Source organism: Salmo salar, chromosome 21 (assembly GCF_965601325.2).
Source record: "Salmo salar chromosome 21, fSalSal1, whole genome shotgun sequence".
Classification (NCBI taxonomy): domain Eukaryota; kingdom Metazoa; phylum Chordata; class Actinopteri; order Salmoniformes; family Salmonidae; genus Salmo; species Salmo salar.
In genome coordinates, this window is record NC_138311.1 from 1,170,001 (window position 1) to 1,188,530 (window position 18,530).

At 39.9% G+C, this 18,530-nt stretch overlaps 1 protein-coding gene across 1 annotated transcript in view; it reads left to right on the forward strand.

Annotated features, from left to right (window-relative positions):
* The window catches only part of mycbp2 (MYC binding protein 2), a 386,518-nt gene that overhangs the window by 217,412 nt on the left and 150,576 nt on the right, over positions 1-18,530 (forward strand). The window contains exons 31-35 of the mRNA XM_082967288.1: positions 1-108; positions 460-651; positions 3,288-3,494; positions 12,971-13,108; positions 14,315-14,493. The exon at positions 1-108 is cut by the window's left edge and continues 114 nt beyond it. Coding sequence (XP_082823414.1) covers positions 1-108; positions 460-651; positions 3,288-3,494; positions 12,971-13,108; positions 14,315-14,493 — 824 coding nt within the window. The remainder of the gene's footprint in view (positions 109-459; positions 652-3,287; positions 3,495-12,970; positions 13,109-14,314; positions 14,494-18,530) is intronic.

Below are 18,530 nucleotides of genomic sequence, written 5' to 3' on the forward strand. Positions count from 1 at the left end.
GGCGAGGTGCTGCTGCGCTCCCTGGTCAAACAGGTCAGCACGGAGAATGACTCGGCGCTCGCCCACCGCTTCCCCCTGCTGGTGGCGCACATGGAGAAACTCAGCCACGTGAGTGAAAGCGAAATTTCAACACAATGTGTGACAAATGAGGACCTGTATTCAAAAAGCATCTCCCAAGTTGGAGTGTTGGTCTAGGTTCAGTTTCCCAGGTCTATGTAGTCTTCATTATTATCTAAAAAGCTCAACTTAGGTCAGCACTCCTGCTCAGACTTTTTGTGAATATCCCATATCTAGCACAGGGGTTGGCAATCTATCTTGACCTATTTTACTGTTGTAACACACTCCTGTTAAAATGTGTTATCATTGAAATAGATTTTTTTTTAAATACAATCAGAGAAGACACTGTTGCTGACCTTTTCTTTAGCTTTCTTTCTCTCCTTTTCTCCTCTCCCCTTTCAGAGGGAGGAGAACCTGATGGGGCTGGCCAGTTTCCGGGAGGTTCTTGAGAAGATGCTGGTGATCGTAGTGCTACCGGTGAGGAAAAGCCTGAGGAAGGAGGTGGAGGTCTTCTCCCCCCACCTGGTCTCCAACACCTGTGGCCTGCTGGCCAGCATAGTCTCTGAGCTCACCGCCTCTGCCCTGGGCTCCGAGGTAAAGAGCATGTGCACTCCGTGCACACACTGTGTCTCACACACACACACACACACACATTATATATCTGGTTTATGTGTAAAGAGAGAGCTCAAGGTTTGTGTTGTTTGTGATTTAATTCATTACCAGGTTCTGTATATTCAGGGATTGAACAGAACAATACAGGACATTGATATTGTCAGCATGTTTACAAATTAAATCTAGTCCTATTCCTTTTGCTGGGTTGGCTGGATTCAAAATTGAATCGGCCTTCCCCAATTTTGTCTAAATAAAGTTTAGACCTGACTCCAGTGCAGATATAGTGCTCTGTTGGGGTTGTCATTCAGCTTTGATATCCACCATTTACAGTGTATTGTTTCATTGCAATTTTAATAATAATTGAATAAAATGTTCATCAAATGTACATCAAATGTTAATCTGCATCCAATATATAATTTGAAAATTATAATAACAAAACAGAGAACCGAAAAAGACGCTGAGTCACTTGGGGGAGTGATGTCTCTCACTCTGTCCAACCACATTTCCGTCTGTTTCGCTGTACCCAGTGGCCAACGGTTGCATTCTAAACTCTCAATCTCAATCACTCTGGCAGCCTGTCATCATGACAACAGCCCCAGCTGCTTTTCAAAATCCATTGTTTATGTTGTCAAGGACACTGCTATTGTTCCCATTTGGGCCCTGGATATCCTTGTAACAACAACAGGCAGGCTCTCTCTGGCCAAATAGGTGTTGCATAAATAGCAAGGTGACTAATGCTAACCACATAGATCAGGACATCCTCATAGTAATGTTCCTGGCTGACGTCATGGTCATGAGGTTGTATCATTCATTGTCTTGTACAATAACAGTGTTTATTCACCTCAGTACTACCACCATGGGGGAATTATACATCTCATAAATAACACACATTTGGCACATTGTCTTAATAATGATGTAATTAGCTTTTTGTAAACTGGTTTTCTGGTTGACAAGACATCATATAACCAGATTAGAACCAATTAGTCTCTGTTAAAACCAGGTAAAGATCATGACAAGATCAAGGCGTCGTGAAAAATATTCTGGTTATTGTCTGGTCAGATTACAACCAGATAAATACCAATTTTTCTGGTTGCTAAAATGACGTTAATAAAATGTTGTCGTGTCTTTGGCTATGCCGGATTAAGTGATATGACATGCTAACTTATAAAATGATTTCTCTGTAATTAATATTACCTGATTAAGCTAATCATGTAAATGTAATTAACTACAAAGTTGGGGCACCACGGAAGAACGTTTATAGAGCCGTTATCTTCCGAATAAACTCTTAAAATACTTTGTAATATTTTACATCGATAGCAGTCAATATTAACCCTTGTTTTATTTTCAGTCTCATAATGAAAGTTGTAAATTCTTGGTTATCTTCACGAACCATGGCTAACAAGTTGAATCAGCAATACAAAATTGGGTTTAATTATTTATTTACTAAATACCTAACTAATCACACAGAATTACAAATACACAAAATACAATGATGTCATACAGAATTCACCCCTGGTGAACGGAACCTGTATGAAAGCTGGTTACACAAAGGAAAGGGGGTTGGGCTTGAATGAAAGAGCGGGAAGATTTAGGAACACAGAAACAGCAGCTATGCTATCGTAAATACATTATCTTATGCATTCTAAATTACCGCCCATTTGGAAAAGGAAAATGCAATAAATATTTACTCTGAGCTGCGCTTCGGTAGATTGGTCGTAGATGCTGGCCGGGTTGGCCGACAGATCTCCCTGTTTTCGGAAGAATGTCAATGGTGGTCGATTGGATACGTGGTGGTATCTTCGTCTGGTTGTTAGACTGGATCCGTCGTCCGTCCTTTCCTAACCCACGTTAGCAGCGTCCATCCTTTCCTAACCCACGTAACTCAACGGCTAGGAAGTAGCACTTCTGTAGTGAATAAGCTCAAAGTTCATACCAGTTCATACCAGAGCTCACGCCGAGGTTGGCTTAGTTCTGTACTTGACATGTGTGTCCTTCTAACGTAGAGGCTGCAGACCTCCCGTACTGGAACCAACGTGGTTATCTTTTCATCAAAGGATTATGGGAGGGAGGTGTTTCATCGTTTATAACCCCTGTCTCTTCACAGGGTTGGGCCACTGATCGAGCAGGGCACTTTCCTTATGAAAACCCAAATCTCTCATTCGGAAGCTAAAATTACATTTCATCTCCTAACAACATTTTCAATATCAAACATTTCAATTGCATAACAATTCCATGTGACTCTGATAACTAGAGGGCGTATACTTTTCTCAGGTACAGTTTATGTCGTCCTGTCATCAGTCATAATGTCTCAGATGACAACCGAACTGACATACATACTCATTACGTTCCCAAGCATATTTCCAACTGGTTTTATTAACAAAATATGTGGTTCCTTTTCCCCATTTGTTTGATGTTCCCAGACTCTCTATATTTAACACAGGCTATTCAAGTCCTTCAGTAGACTCAGAGAGGGGATGGTAGAAAGGTATTTATGGGGGGGGGGTCATAAACCTTACCCACAGGCCAACGTCATGACAATGTCCTTATGCAACCAGTACATGACCACATAAAAACGATATAAAAGACACCATAATGACTTGTCTCTTCGTCTGTCCCAGGTGGACGGTCTGAACTCGCTTCACTCTGTGAAGTCCACTCCCAACCGCTTCACCAAGACGAGCCAGGGCCGCAGCTGGAACACAGGCAATGGCTCTCCAGATGCCATCTGTCTGACAGTGGACAAGCCTGGCGTGGTGCTGGTGGGTCTTTGTGTCTACGGCGGCGGAGGCATCCATGAGTACGAGTTGGAGGTGCTCGCTGATGATGTAAGAGTTTTAGATCTGCCTTTAATTCTGTGTTAATTTTGGCAGATATTTTACATTTAGTTTGTATTTTGACTAATAACTTTTAGTCTTAGTCACATTTTAGTCATTTCATCAGTCTTAGTTTTTGTTATCAGTTGATTCAAAGTCCACACACTTTTAGTCAGTCATTTTAGTCAATGCATTTTTTCTTCTCTATATTACCTCTTTAGATTTACCTCTAACTTCCATCATGTGCACATTCAGATAACCTTGTCCAACTACAATCCCCTTCTATATCTTAGCTGGCAATATTTCTATTGTGACATATTATAACCATAGTACCTCATGAGAAATCATAGGCTGCAAAGCTGGCTGCAGGTTAAACAATTTACAGCTCTGATTTTCTCCCCGTCATAAGCGTACGAGGTGGGTAAATAACAGTGATGTCCTTAAAAAGGGAAGAATGCCAAAATGATTACTGTACTTCTAATATTCAACAAATATCATTACTATTTCCAAACGGAGAAAGCAACTGCAACTCGCATTTGCAGACCCAGAGAGTGGTAACAGCAGTGGGTAGAGTGGTGTTTAACAGGTGGTTTGTACGGGCAGTTATACAGTCTGATAGCAGTGGGTAGAGTGGCGTTTCACAGGCGGTTTGTACGGGCAGTTATACAGGACAGTTATACAGTCTGATAGCAGTGGGTAGAGTGGCGTTTCGCAGGCCGTTTGTACGGGAAGTTATACAGTCTGATAGCAGTGGGTAGAGTGGCGTTTCGCAGGCGGTTTGTACGGGCAGTTATACAGGACAGTTCTACAGTCTGATAGCAGTGGGTAGAGTGGTGTTTCGCAGGCGGTTTGTACGGGCAGTTATACAGGACAGTTATACAGTCTGATAGCAGTGGGTAGAGTGGCGTTTCACAGGCGGTTTGTATGGGCAGTTATACAGGACAGTTATACAGTCTGATAGCAGTGGGTAGAGTGGCGTTTCACAGGCGGTTTGTACGGGCAGTTATACAGTCTGATAGCAGTTGGTAGAGTGGAGTTTCACAGGCGGTTTGTACGGGCAGTTATACAGTCTGACAGCAGTGGGAGAGTGGCGTTTCGCAGGCGGTTTGTACGGGTAGTTATACAGGACAGTTATACAGTCTGATAGCAGTGGGTAGAGTGGCGTTTCGCAGGCGGTTTGTACGGGCAGTTATACAGGACAGTTCTACAGTCTGATAGCAGTGGGTAGAGTGGCGTTTCGCAGGCGATTTGTACGGACAGTTATACAGGACAGTTATACAGTCTGATAGCAGTGGGTAGAGTGGCGTTTCACAGGCGGTTTGTATGGGCAGTTATACAGTCTGATAGCAGTGGGTAGAGTGGCGTTTCGCAGGCGGTTTGTATGGGTAGTTATTCAGTCTGATAGCAGTGGGTAGAGTGGCGTTTCGCAGGCGGTTTCTATGGGCAGTTATACAGGACAGTTCGTGGCCGTTTCTCAGGAGCCTGGTGTTGCAGTTAACTCTTTTTGGAGGGAGCAGGTCATTCAGTAGATGGTCAAGAGTGTGCACGTCCTTCACCAGATGCACTGCAGCCTACTCTCGCCTGCTCTGCAGTGGGGCGGCAGGTAGCCTAGTGGTTTGAGCGTTGGACTAGTAACTGAAAGGTTGCTAGATCGAATCCCCAAGCTGACAACGTAAAAATCTGTCGTTCTGCCCCTGAACAAGGCATTTAACCCACTGTTCTTAGGCTGTCATTGAAAGTAAGAATTTGTTCTTAACCTGTTATGGCTAGGGGGCAGTATTTTCACGGCTGGATAAAAAACGTACCCGATTTAATCTGATTATTAGTCCTGCCCAGAAACTAGAATATGCATATAATTATTAGCTTTGGATAGAAAACACTCCAAAGTTTGTAAAACTGTTTGAATTGTGTCTGTGAGTATAACAGAACTCATTTGGCAGGCCAAAACGTGAGAAGATTCTGTACAGGAAGTACCCTGTCTGACCATTTCTTGAACTTCTTTGCCATCTCTATCTATTACAAAGGATCTCTGCTCTAACGTGACACTTCCTACGTCTTCCATAGGCTCTCAGAGCCCGGGAAAAACCTGAATGTCGTCATACCAGCCCCAGGCTGAAACACATTATCGCCTTTCTCAAGTGGCCGATCAAGGGACTGTGGGCTTAGGCGCGTGCACTGGCCGCCCCCGTCTTTGTGTTTTTTCCTCTGTTTGCCGAAAAGGAGATTCCCGGTCGGAATATTATCGCTTTTTTACGAGATAAATTGCATAAAAATTGATTTTAAACAGCGGCTGACATGCTTCGAAGTACGGTAATGGAATATTTAGATTTTTTTTGTCACGAAATGCGCCATGCGCACGACCCTGATTTACCATTTCGGATAGTTTCTGGAACGCACGAACAAAACGCCGCTATTCGGATATAACGATGGATTATTTTGGACCAAACCAACATTTGTTATTGAAGTAGCAGTCCTGGGAGTGCATTCTGACGAAGACAACAAAAGGTAATCAAACTTTTGTAATAGTAAATCTGATTTTGGTGAAGGCTAAACTTGCCGGGTGTCTAAATAGCTAGCCCGTGATGGCTGGGCTATGTACTTAGAATATTGCAAAATGTGCTTTCACCAAAAAGCTATTTTAAAATCGGACATATCGAGTGCATAGAGGAGTTCTGTATCTATAATTCTTAAAATAATTGTTATGCTTTTTGTGAACGTTTATCGTGAGTAATTTAGTAAATTGTTAGTAAATTCCCCGGAAGTTTGCGGGGGGTATGCTAGTTCTGAACGTCACATGCTAATGTAAAAAGCTGTTTTTTGATATAAATATGAACTTGATTGAACAAAACATGCATGTATTGTATAACATAATGTCCTAGGTGTGTCATCTGATGAAGATCATCAAAGGTTAGTGCTGCATTTAGCTGTCTTCTGGGTTTTTGTGACATTATATGCTAGCTTGAAAAATGGGTGTCTGATTATTTCTGGCTGGGTACTCTGCTGACATATCCTGTTGGGGCTCGGGGGCAGTATTGAGACATTTTGAAAAAAATATGTGCCCATTTTTAACTGCCTCCTACACCAACTCAGAAGCTAGGATATGCATATTATTAACACATTCGGATAGAAAACACTCTGAATTTTCTAAAACAGTTTGAATGGTGTCTGTAAGTATAACAAAACTCATGTTGCAGGCAAAATCCTGTGAAAAATAGATCCCAAAAAAATGTGAATTTTGTGACTGTACTATTTAGTGTCATTGTTTTATAGATACCATAGTGAGAAAGGATTCATTTCGCAACACCTACGGCTTCCACTAGATGTCAACGATCTTTATAAAGTTGTTTGAAGCGTCTATGATAAACAGAGAGCAAATTAGAATCCAAGGAAGTTGACATGTCATCACTTCATTTTTTTGCGCCTGCGCATAAATCGGAGAAACGTGAGTTTGTCATCATTGTTTATCTAGACATAGGATAGGTTGTGTGAAAATATTACTGATGTTTAACGTTAAAAATGGACCAAAAGATTAATGCTAAACAACATTTGACATGTTTGAACGGACGTAAATAGATTATTTACTAGGTTTTTTTAACTTTTCGGTGTGATTTTACACCCACGTTTTGTGGGAGTATAATGAACGCTAAGTACTTGGTGTTATTTGGACATAAATTATGAACTTTGTCAAAAGAAACCACATTTGTTCCGGACCTGGGATGCCTTCCGGACCTGGGATGCCTGCCTTCTGATGGAGATAATCAAAGCTAAGGGGATATTTACAATGTTATTATCGATATTAGATTATGCTAACTGTATAGCATAGCCTGTTGTTCTTAGCATAGCACCCCGTTTATTGCAAAATGTGATTTCCCAGTAAAGTTATTTTGAGATCTGGCCATTCGGTAGCAATTACGAGATGATAATATATTATTCTTTGAATGACAATATTATAATTTACCAATGTTTTCGAATAGTAATTTTGTTATGTTCACCGGAAGCATTTCAGAGAAGAAAAAAATCTGAATTTCACGCTACTGTAAAATGCTGTTTTTGGATATAAATATGAACTTGATGGAACAAAAGATGCATGTATTGTATAACATAATGTCCTAGGAGTGTCATCTGATGGAGATTGACAAAAGTTAGTGCATAATTCTAGCTGGTTTCTGCTTTTGGTAACGCCTGACCTTGAATTGAAAATGGATGTTTGTACTTTTGTGGCTATGTACTGGCCTAACATAATCTAACTTTATGCTTTTGCCGTAAAGCCTCTTTGAAAATCGAACAATGTGGTTAGATTAAGGAGATGTTTATCATTTAAATTGTGTAAAATAGTTGATTGTTTGAGAAATTGAAATTATTAGATTTTTGATGTTTTGAATTTCCAGCCTTGTTAGCAATCCCGACTCGGGGTTCATTGCTAACCTGTAGCCCCAACAGGATAATCTAATGTTTTGCTTTCGCTGTAAAGCCTTTTTGAAATCGGACAGTGTGGTTAGATTAACGAGAGTCTTGTCTTTAAAATGCTGTGAAATAGTCATATGTTTGAAAAATTGAAGTTTTCGGATTTTAGAGGAATTTGTATTTCGCGCCACGCCCATCATTGGATATTGGAGCAGGTGTTCCGCTAGCGGAACGTCTAGATGTAAGAGGTTAACTGACTTACCTATTTAAATAAAGGTAAAATAAATAATTGAATAAAGTGAGGGTAGCTGTGGTTGGACTGCTCCACCTCTGGAGATGATCCTCAAGGTCCTCTGCACCCTGTCTAGTTGGGCCTGTTGCTTTTTACTGCTTTCGATTAACAGAACTCCACCGTATTCCAGACAAGGCCTGAGCAGTGTAGTGTTGACTGTGACCAGATCTTCAGTGGGTAGGCCATTTCTGGCAAGAACAGTCAAAGTGCATGCATTTTGAGGCTTTCCTCACTGACTGTGCCACGTATGACACCACTGAGGTTAGAGTCTAGATGAAAACCAAGATACTTAGTTGTTGTTACCACTGGTACTTCCTGTCATCCTTGGATTAGTAGTGCAGGTTGTAGATGGTCCCTAGGAAAACATATCTGAATTTCCAGACTTTTTTCCATTCAGGAGCATGTTGTTGGATGTGGCCCACTCTTCCAGATGCTTTGCCTCCAAGCCCATGGAAATGTCCTATTTGATGCTGGTTAATAGAATGGCTTGGGAAAGCTCTACATTGTTTGCATACCCAGTGTCCAGAGTGTCACTGAAGACAACTTTTCGGGTGGACATGTGAAGGAGAAAGAGATATGGTGAGACCACGCCACCTTGTGGCACACCAGAGGTGACCTCTGATCAAGGGCTAAAAGTGCCATTTACCATCACCCTCTGTCTTCTTCCTGTGGTGTAGCTGTTGAGCCATGCTAAGTATTTAAATCCACAGTAAAACGAGTCCTATATCAACATAACCTGAAAGGCCGCTCAGCAAGGAAGAAGCCACTGCTCCAAAACCGCCATAAAAAAGCCAGAATACGGTTTGCAACTGCACATGGGGACAAAGATCGTACTTTTTGGAGAAATGTCTTATTATCTGATGAAACAAAATATGCTTATGGGAAGCTTGTGGAAGGCTACCCGAAACATTTCTGATGAATAAGCCGTCTGATTCGATGACAGATGGAGTGGAATTTGTCTTTCTGCCCATAATTTCATTTAAAGTACTCAAGTTTTTCTTTATATCATTGATCTTAGCTTCATAATAAAGTTTCTTCTTTTTGATGAGTTTAGTCACATAATTTCACAATTTGTAGTAAGTAAGCCAGTCAGATGTGAAGCCAGACTTACTCCCTTTGCCCCATCTCTTTCCACTTTACAGTTTTTCAATTTGTCATCAATCCATGGAGCCTTAACAGTTCTAACAGTCAGTTTCTTAACAGGTGCATGTTTATCAATAATTGGAAGAAGCAATTACATAAATGTATCAAGTGCAGCGTCTGGATGGTCCTCATTAATCACACCAGACCAACAAATATTTTTAACATCATCCACATAGGTCACAGCAAAATCTTTTGTATGATCACATACACTATTTTAGGTCCAGCTGTTGGAACCTTGGCTTTCCTGGATATAGCCACTATATTGTGATCACTGCATCCAATGGGTACGGATATAGCTTTAGAACAAAGTTCTACAGAATTAGTAAAAATGTGATTGATACATGTGGATGATCTTGTTCCTGTAGTGTTTGTAAACACCCTGGTTGGTTGATTATTAACCTAAACCAGATTACAGGCACTGGTAACAGTAAGAAGCTTCCTCTTGAGCGGACAGCTTGATGAAAACCAGTCAATATTCAGGTCCCCAAGAAAGTAGACCTCTCTGTTTACATCACATACACTATCAGGAATTTCACACACATTATTTAGATACTGACTGTTAGCATTTGGTGACCTATAGCAACACCCCTAAAGAAAAATCTTTAGATGTGCCCAGTGAACCTGCAACCACAACACTTTAATAACACTTGACATAAGATCTTCTCTAAGCATTACAGGGATATATATATTCTGGCGCACAGATTCAGGATAGTTCTAGTAGAGGAAGATATACATTCCTCTCAAGTTCTTGGCTCTTTCCAGAACAGCTACCTTGTCTTTGAACCTCAGGATCCTGACCACTATCGGCCTGGGCCTATCACCTGGGCCGGTGGTGGGTTTTCCAGTCCTGTGGGTGTACTCCACCTCAATCTTCCTGTGGTCCATCTTAAGTTTCTCCAAGATAATTTCCCTCACTTTGTCCTCAGACTCCATCCAGGTCTCGTGGAGATTCTGCAATTCCATCCACAACCATGTTTCGCCTTGATTGTCCCTCGAGATGGTCTGATTTATCTGTCATTGTTATCATGGATTCACACACAGAACTGATGTCATCTCTCAATGACATACAGATTGCTGTCATCTTGCCGTTCTCCTGTTTCATCTCGTCGAGCTGAACCTGGGAGAACTGCAAACTGTTCTTCCGGTCCTGGACCTCTTTGGTCAGGTCGTCCATTCTTTTATTAGTAGAATCCACGTATTTGGACAAACCACTTGGAAGCTATTTTCTTGTTGTATCAACAACTGCTTGTAGGTCTCTTTTTGTTCATTTAACTTCTTGGGGCTATGTGGGACGCTAGCGTGCCACCCGTGGTGCACCCTATCAACAGCAGGTGCATTTCAAGAGTGGCAAATTTGAAACCAAATAAATGTCAAAATTCAAATTTTTCAAACATACAACTATCTTACACCCTTTGAAAGATAAACATCTCCTTAATCTAACCACGTTGTCCGATTTCAAAAAGGTTTTACGGCGAAAGCATAAAGTTAGATTATGTTAGGAGAGTACATTGACAATAGCTGTGTGTAATGTTTTGTCAATTCAAAGACAGGCGTCACCAAAACCATAAAACCAGCTAAAATGATGCACTAACCTTTTACAATCTCCATCAGATGACACTCCTAGGACATTATGTTAGACAATGCATGCGTTTATAGTTCTATCAAGTTCATATTTACATCCAAAAACAGCATTTTACTATGGCATTGATGTTGAGGAAATCGTTTCCCTCCAATAACCGGCAGTCAAGTCAGCACCACAAATTAAATAATTAAAATGAGAAAACATTGGTAAAATATTATATTGTCATTTAAGGAATTATAGATTTACATCTCTTGAACGCAATCAACTTGCCAGATTTAAAAATAACCTTACTGGGAAATCACACTTTGCAATAATCTGAGCACTGCGCCCAGAAAAATATGCTTTGCTATACAGACAAACGGCCATGTTGCAGAGATCTAAAATCGAAAATACTATGTAAATAATCCATTACCTTTGATTCTCTTCATCAGATGTCACTTCCAGGAATCCCAGGTCCATAACGAATGTAGTTTTGTTCAAAAAAGCTCATCATTTATATCCAAAAAGATCTGTGTTGTTAGCACATGATCTAAGCCAGCCGGACTTCTCGTCATGAACGAGGGGAAAAAATATATTTACGTTCGTTCAAACATGTCAAACGTTGTATAGCATAAATCATTAGTGCCTTTTTTAACCAGAACATGAATAATATTCAAGGTGGACGAATGCATACTCTTTTATAACGTATTGGAACGAGGGTACCCAACATGAACTCGCGCGCCAGAGTCTAATCGGCCATCACCGTTCCATGGCTCTTGTTTGGTCAGATCTCACAGTAAAAGACTCAAAACACTTTGTAAAGGCTGGTGACATCTAGTGGAAGCAATAGGAAGTGCCAAAACATTAATCAACCCCTGTGTGTTTCAATGGCATAGGCTTAAAGGTAATTCAACACATCAGGTATCCACTTCCTGTCAGAAAATGTCTCAGGGTTTTGGAGGATGGCAGCATCATGTTGTGGGGGTGCTTTGCTGCAGGAGGGACTGGTGCACAAAATAGATAGCATCATGAAGAAGGGAAATTATGTGGATATATTGAAGCAACATCTCAAGACATCAGTCAGGAAATTAAAGCTTGGTCGCAAATGGGTCTTCCAAATGGACAATGACCCCAAGTATACTTCCAAAGTTGTGGAAAAATGTCTTAAGGACAACAAAGTCAAGGTATTGGAGTGGCTATCACAAAGCCCTGACCTCAATCCTATAGAAAATATGTTGTCCAATCTGAAAAAGCATGTGCGAGCAAGGAGGCCTACAAACCTGTCTCAGTTACACCAGCTCTGTCAGGAGGAATTGGACAAAATTCACCCAACTTATTGTGGAAGACTACCTGAAATGTTTGACCCAAGTTAAACTATTTAAAGACAATGTTACCAAATACTAATTGAGTGTATGTAAAATACTGACCCGCTAGGAATGTGATGAAAGAAATAAAAGCTGAAATAAATTATTCTCTCTATTATTCTGACATTTCACATCCTTAAAATAAAGTGGTGATCCTAACTGACCTAAGACAGGGAATTTTTACTAGGATTAAATGTCAGGAATTGTGAAAAACTGAGTTTAAATGTATTTGGCTAAGGTGTATGTAAACTTTCGACTTCAACTGTAAGCAGTCCCAGCAAATGATGCCAACTGCGTTGCGGGATCCAACATCAGAAGCTAGGTAGCTACCAAGAACTTTCCAATATACTTTTAAACAACAAACTTTCCAAACAACAAAACCGAGCTCTTCCTCGTTCCGCGTACATCAGGAAGTGACACTATTCCAGGAGACACAGTAGAATGGTTTGACTACAGAAGATATGTCGGGCTCATTAAATTGTTTTATTTTTAGTTATTTTCTAGTTTTTTTTGTTTGATACAACGTATTGGAAGATTTTAGGTCCCTCTGAAGGACTAGCTCCTATAGTCACAGTTCGCCACTATCGCTTTTCAACAGTAAAAGTTCAAAAATTGCTGGAGGACGTCTTTAAGCTTCCCTAGGAATTCTTAACTTCTTGTTTCTCACCACTTCTCGCCTTTCTCTCTTCCCCTCTTCCCCTCTACCATTCTTCTCCCCCTCCAGGCCCAGACGGAGCACCCTGGGGATTTGGTCCACACCCACAGGTGGACGTCTCTGGAGCTGGTCAAGGGAACCTACAGCACCGATGACTCTCCCAGCGACATTGCCGAGATACGCCTCGACAAGGCCGTGCCACTAAAGGTACACAGGACTAGAATTATATGCCCTATTCAGTAGTGATGTGGGGGAAAAAATCTATAGTTACATAACGTAATTATTTGGGGAATATTTCAAATTGATATTTTACTCCCAATTATCGATTTGTAAATAAATACAAATCTATTTTTTTTCTTCTGTTAGCTAGTGCTAGTCGGCTTTACCTGTGCCAAAACTCCAGTATTTTACATCCTATAGCTTGTTCTACATCTTTTTAAATTGTTAGCCAACATGTTGTCATCTCTTTTATTTCCCTGATCCAAACTCGTTTTCTCATGCTCTTGTCTCTATGAAGCAGAAATATAGTGAGCAATATTTTTGGAACATCAAATCGCAATAGATTATGGTGATATTATCTATATGCATGCATCGGCAAACACATTAAAACCACTGGATGCTATTTACCATTGTGCACTCAGGTTTATCACGGGTGATAGATACAAAACTCATCACTGTATCCTATATCAACATGTGGGTTGGGCCTCTCTATCTGTGAGGCGAGAGCAACATGCTCTCTTGTTTATTTATAAAGCGCTTCTTTTAAAACTACCTCCATATATATCATCATTAATTTCCACTAGATATACAAATTTTAAAACCAGATCACAGATGTGGATTACATTAGAGACTCCTGCGGTCTCCACAGAGTTGGGTAGGACTGCCTTTAGTTCCTTTGCGCCTTATTTATGGAACAAACTGCAGATCCAACTTAAGTTAGACACTCTGGTGTCCCTTGCCCATTTCAAAAATGTTATGGAGGATCAATATGATGTTGTCTGTGATTGTTTCTGTTGAATTGTGTCTTTGTTTTGTATGTTTGAAATGTTCTTGTCTGTATGCCTAAAACTGTACATGTCAACATGTTTACACAGGGCACAGCCGTAAAAGAGATCCAGGTCTCAGTCTGTTTTCCCTGTTAAAATAAAGATTTAAAAAATAAAATCGCAAATCATGGCATTCAGAATCGTGAGAAGTGCAATGCATATCATATCAGATATGTCTGTATCATGATAATATCGCATCATGAGGTCCCTGGCAATTCCCAGCCTGCTATGCAGACATATCTATTCAATCTAACCATATATGTATGCATGCATCCATCCATCCTTTAGTATTTTTTATACCACAGACTCAGTGCAACTTATGATATGAAAACAGTATATGTTGCACAATCCTGTTTACATTCTACAGGAGGGTGTGAAATATGCTGTCCGCCTGCGTAACTATGGCAGCCGAACAGCCAATGGGGATGGAGGGATGACCACGGTTCAGTGTTCCAATGGCGTGGCCTTTACCTTCAGAACCTGTAGCCTGAGCAGCAACGGGACCAACCAGACTAGAGGACAGATACCACAGATGCTGTACTACAGGTACGCACATAGACACGTGCACAGACAGACAGACAAAAAGACTCAAGTTGATATTCATGTCATGGTTATAACATCTACAGAACAGGCAGAAATGCAAAAGGTGGACGTGTTGCCATTTTATATTCAGAACCATATTCCTATTAAGCTTAGAGATGATATGATGTTAAATACTGTTGAAGTAATATGGCTGCAGGTTCATCTGCCTCACCTAAAGCCCATTCTGGTGGGAAGCTTCTATAGACCACCAAGTGCAGTCAGTATCTGGATAACGTGTGAAATACTTGATAATGTATGTGATATCAACAGAGGTATATTTTCTGGGTGATTTAATTATTGACTGGCTTTCATCAGGCTGCCCTCTCAAGAGAAAGCTTCAAACTGCACTTAGTGCCTGCAACTTGGTTCAGGTCATTAGTCAAGCTACCAGGGTAGTTACAAACAGGACAGGAATGAAATCATCAACATGTATTGATCACATCGTTACTAATGCTGCAGTAATTTTGTTTTACAGGAGTATCCAAATCCATCGGATGTAGTGATCATAATATATTACCATAACTAGGAAAACTAAAGTTCCAAAGCCTGTGCCTAGTATAGTGTATAAGAAGTCATACAATACATTTTGTAGTGATTCCTATCTTGTTGATGTAAATATTTGTTGGTCTGTGGTGTGTAATGAGGAGCAACCAGATGCTGCCCTTGACACATTTATGAAGTTGCTTATCCCAGTTACTAATAAGCATGCACCCATTAAGAAAATTACTGTAAAAATGGTTAAAACCCCGTGGATTGATTAGGAATTGAAAAATGTTATGGTTGAGAGGGATGAGGCAAATAAGTCTGGCTGCACAACACGATTTGGAAAACATTGTTCAAATTGAGAAATCATGTGAATAAACTGAATAAAAAGAAGAAACTACACTATGAAACAAAGATAAATGACATAAAGAATGATAAAACACTTGGGAGCACCTTGAATTAAATTTTGGGGAAAAAGGCAAACTCGGCTCTATTATTCATTGAATCAGATGGCTCATTCATCACAACACCCACTGATATTGCCAACTACTTAAAGGACTTTTTAATTGACAAGATTAGCAAACTTAGACATGACATGCCAGCAACAAACGCTGACACTACACATCCAAGGATTATTGATAAAAGTATGAAAGCCAAGCATTGTAATTTTGTGGAAGAAGTGAAATAATGTCTGTTGTCTATCAACAATGACAAGTCACCGGAGTCTGACAATCTGGATGGAAAATTACTGAGGATAATAGCGGACGATTTTGCCACTCCTATTTGCCATACCTTCAGTCTAAGTCTACTAGAAAGTTTGCTTCCCTCCAGGTCTGAGGGTACAAAGTAATTCCACTACCCAAGAATAGTAAAGCCCCCTTTTCTGGCTCAAATAGCCAACCAATCAGCCTGTTACCAACTCTTAGTAAACTTCTGGAAACAATTGTGTTTGACCAGATACAATGCTATTTTACTGTAAACAAAGTGACTAGAGGTGGACCGATTATGATTTTTCAACGCCGATACCGATTATTGGAGGGCCAAAAAACCCGGTACCGATTAATCGGCCGATTTTGTTTTTTTGTTGAAATAATGACAAATACAACAATACTGAATGAACACTTATTTTAACTTAACTTCTTGGGGCTATGTGGGACGCTAGCGTGCCACCCGTGGTGCACCCTATCAACAGCAGGTGCATTTCAAGAGTGGCAAATTTGAAACCAAATAAATGTCAAAATTCAAATTTTTCAAACATACAACTATCTTACACCCTTTGAAAGATAAACATCTCCTTAATCTAACCACGTTGTCCGATTTCAAAAAGGTTTTACGGCGAAAGCATAAAGTTAGACTATGTTAGGAGAGTACATTGACAATAGCTGTGTGTAATGTTTTGTCAATTCAAAGACATGGTCACCAAAACCATAAAACCAGCTAAAATGATGCACTAACCTTTTACAATCTCCATCAGATGACACTCCTAGGACATTATGTTAGACAATGCATGCATTTTTAGTTCTATCAAGTTCATATTTATATCCAAAAACAGCGTTTTACTATGGCATTGATGTTGAGGAAATCGTTTCCCTCCAATAACCGGCAGTCAAGTCAGCACCACAAATTAAATAATTAAAATTAGAAAACATTGGTAAAATATTATATTGTCATTTAAAGAATTATAGATTTACATCTCTTGAACGCAATCAACTTGCCAGATTTAAAAATAACCTTACTGGGAAATCACACTTTGCAATAATCTGAGCACTGCGCCCAGAAAAATATGCTTTGCTATACAGACAAACGGCCATGTTGGAGAGATCTAAAATCGAAAATACTATGTAAATAATCCATTACCTTTGATTCTCTTCATCAGATGTCACTTCCCGGAATCCCAGGTCCATAACGAATGTAGTTTTGTTCAAAAAAGCTCATCATTTATATCCAAAAAGATCCGTGTTGTTAGCACATGATCTAAGCCAGCCGGACTTCTCGTCATGAACGAGGGGAAAAAATATATTTACGTTCGTTCAAACATGTCAAACGTTGTATAGCATAAATCATTAGTGCCTTTTTTAACAAGAACATGAATAATATTCAAGGTGGACGAATGCATTCTCTTTTATAACGTATTGGAACGAGGGTACCCAACATGAACTTGCGCGCCAGAGTCTAATCGGCCATCACCGTTCCATGGCTCTTGTTCGGTCAGATCTCACAGTAAAAGACTCAAAACACTTTGTAAAGGCTGGTGACATCTAGTGGAAGCAATAGGAAGTGCCAAAACATTAATCAACCCCTGTGTGTTTCAATGGCATAGGCTTAAAGGTAATTCAACACATCAGGTATCCACTTCCTCTCAGAAAATGTCTCAGGGTTTTGCCTGCCAAATGAGTTCTGTTATACTCACAGACACCATTCAAACAGTTTTAGAAACTTTAGGGTGTTTTCTATCCATATATAATAAGTATATGCATATTCTAGTTACTGGGTAGGATTAGTAACCAGATTAAATCGGGTACGTTTTTTTATCCAGCCGTGAAAATACTGCCTCCTAGCCCCAACAGGTTAATATAATACATCAATCAAATCAATTTAGCCTCATAAATAATGAAACGTGTTCAATTTTGTTTAAATAATGCAAAAACAAAATGTTGGCGAAGAAAGTAAAAGTGCAATATGTGCCATGTAAGAAAGCTAACGTTTAACCTCTATGGGCTAGGTGGGACGCTTGCGTCCCACCTACGTAACAGCCACTGCCAGCCTGTGGCGCGATTTTCAAAACCTTAAAAATCCTATTACTTCAATTTCTCAAACATATGACTATTTTACAGCCATTTAAAGACAAGACTCTCGTTAATCTAACCACACTGTCCGATTTCAAAAAGGCTTTACAACGAAAGCAAAACATTAGATTATGTCAGCAGAGTACCAAGCCAGAAATAATCAGACACCCATTTTTCAAGCCTGCATATAATGTCACCAAAACCCAGAAGACAGCTAAATGCAGCACTAACCTTTGATGATCTTCATCAGATGACAACCCTAGGACATTATGTTATACAATACATGCATGTTTTGTTCAATCAAGTTCATATTTATATCAAAAACCAGCTTTTTACATTAGCATGTGACGTTCAGAACTAGCATACCCCCCGCAAACTTCGCTAACATTTTACTAAATTACTCACGATAAACGTTCACAAAAAGCATAACAATTATTTTAAGAATTATAGATACAGACCTCCTCTATGCACTCGATATGTCCGATTTTAAAATAGCTTTTTGGTGAAAGCACATTTTGCAATATTCTAAGTACATAGCCCAGGCATCACGGGCTCGCTATTTAGACACCCGGCAAGTTTAGCACTCACCATAATCATATTTACTATTATAAAAGTTTGATTACCTTTTGTTGTCTTCGTCAGAATGCACACCCAGGACTGCTACTTCAATAACAAATGTTGGTTTGGTCCAAAATAATCCATCGTTATATCCAAATAGCGGCGTTTTGTTCG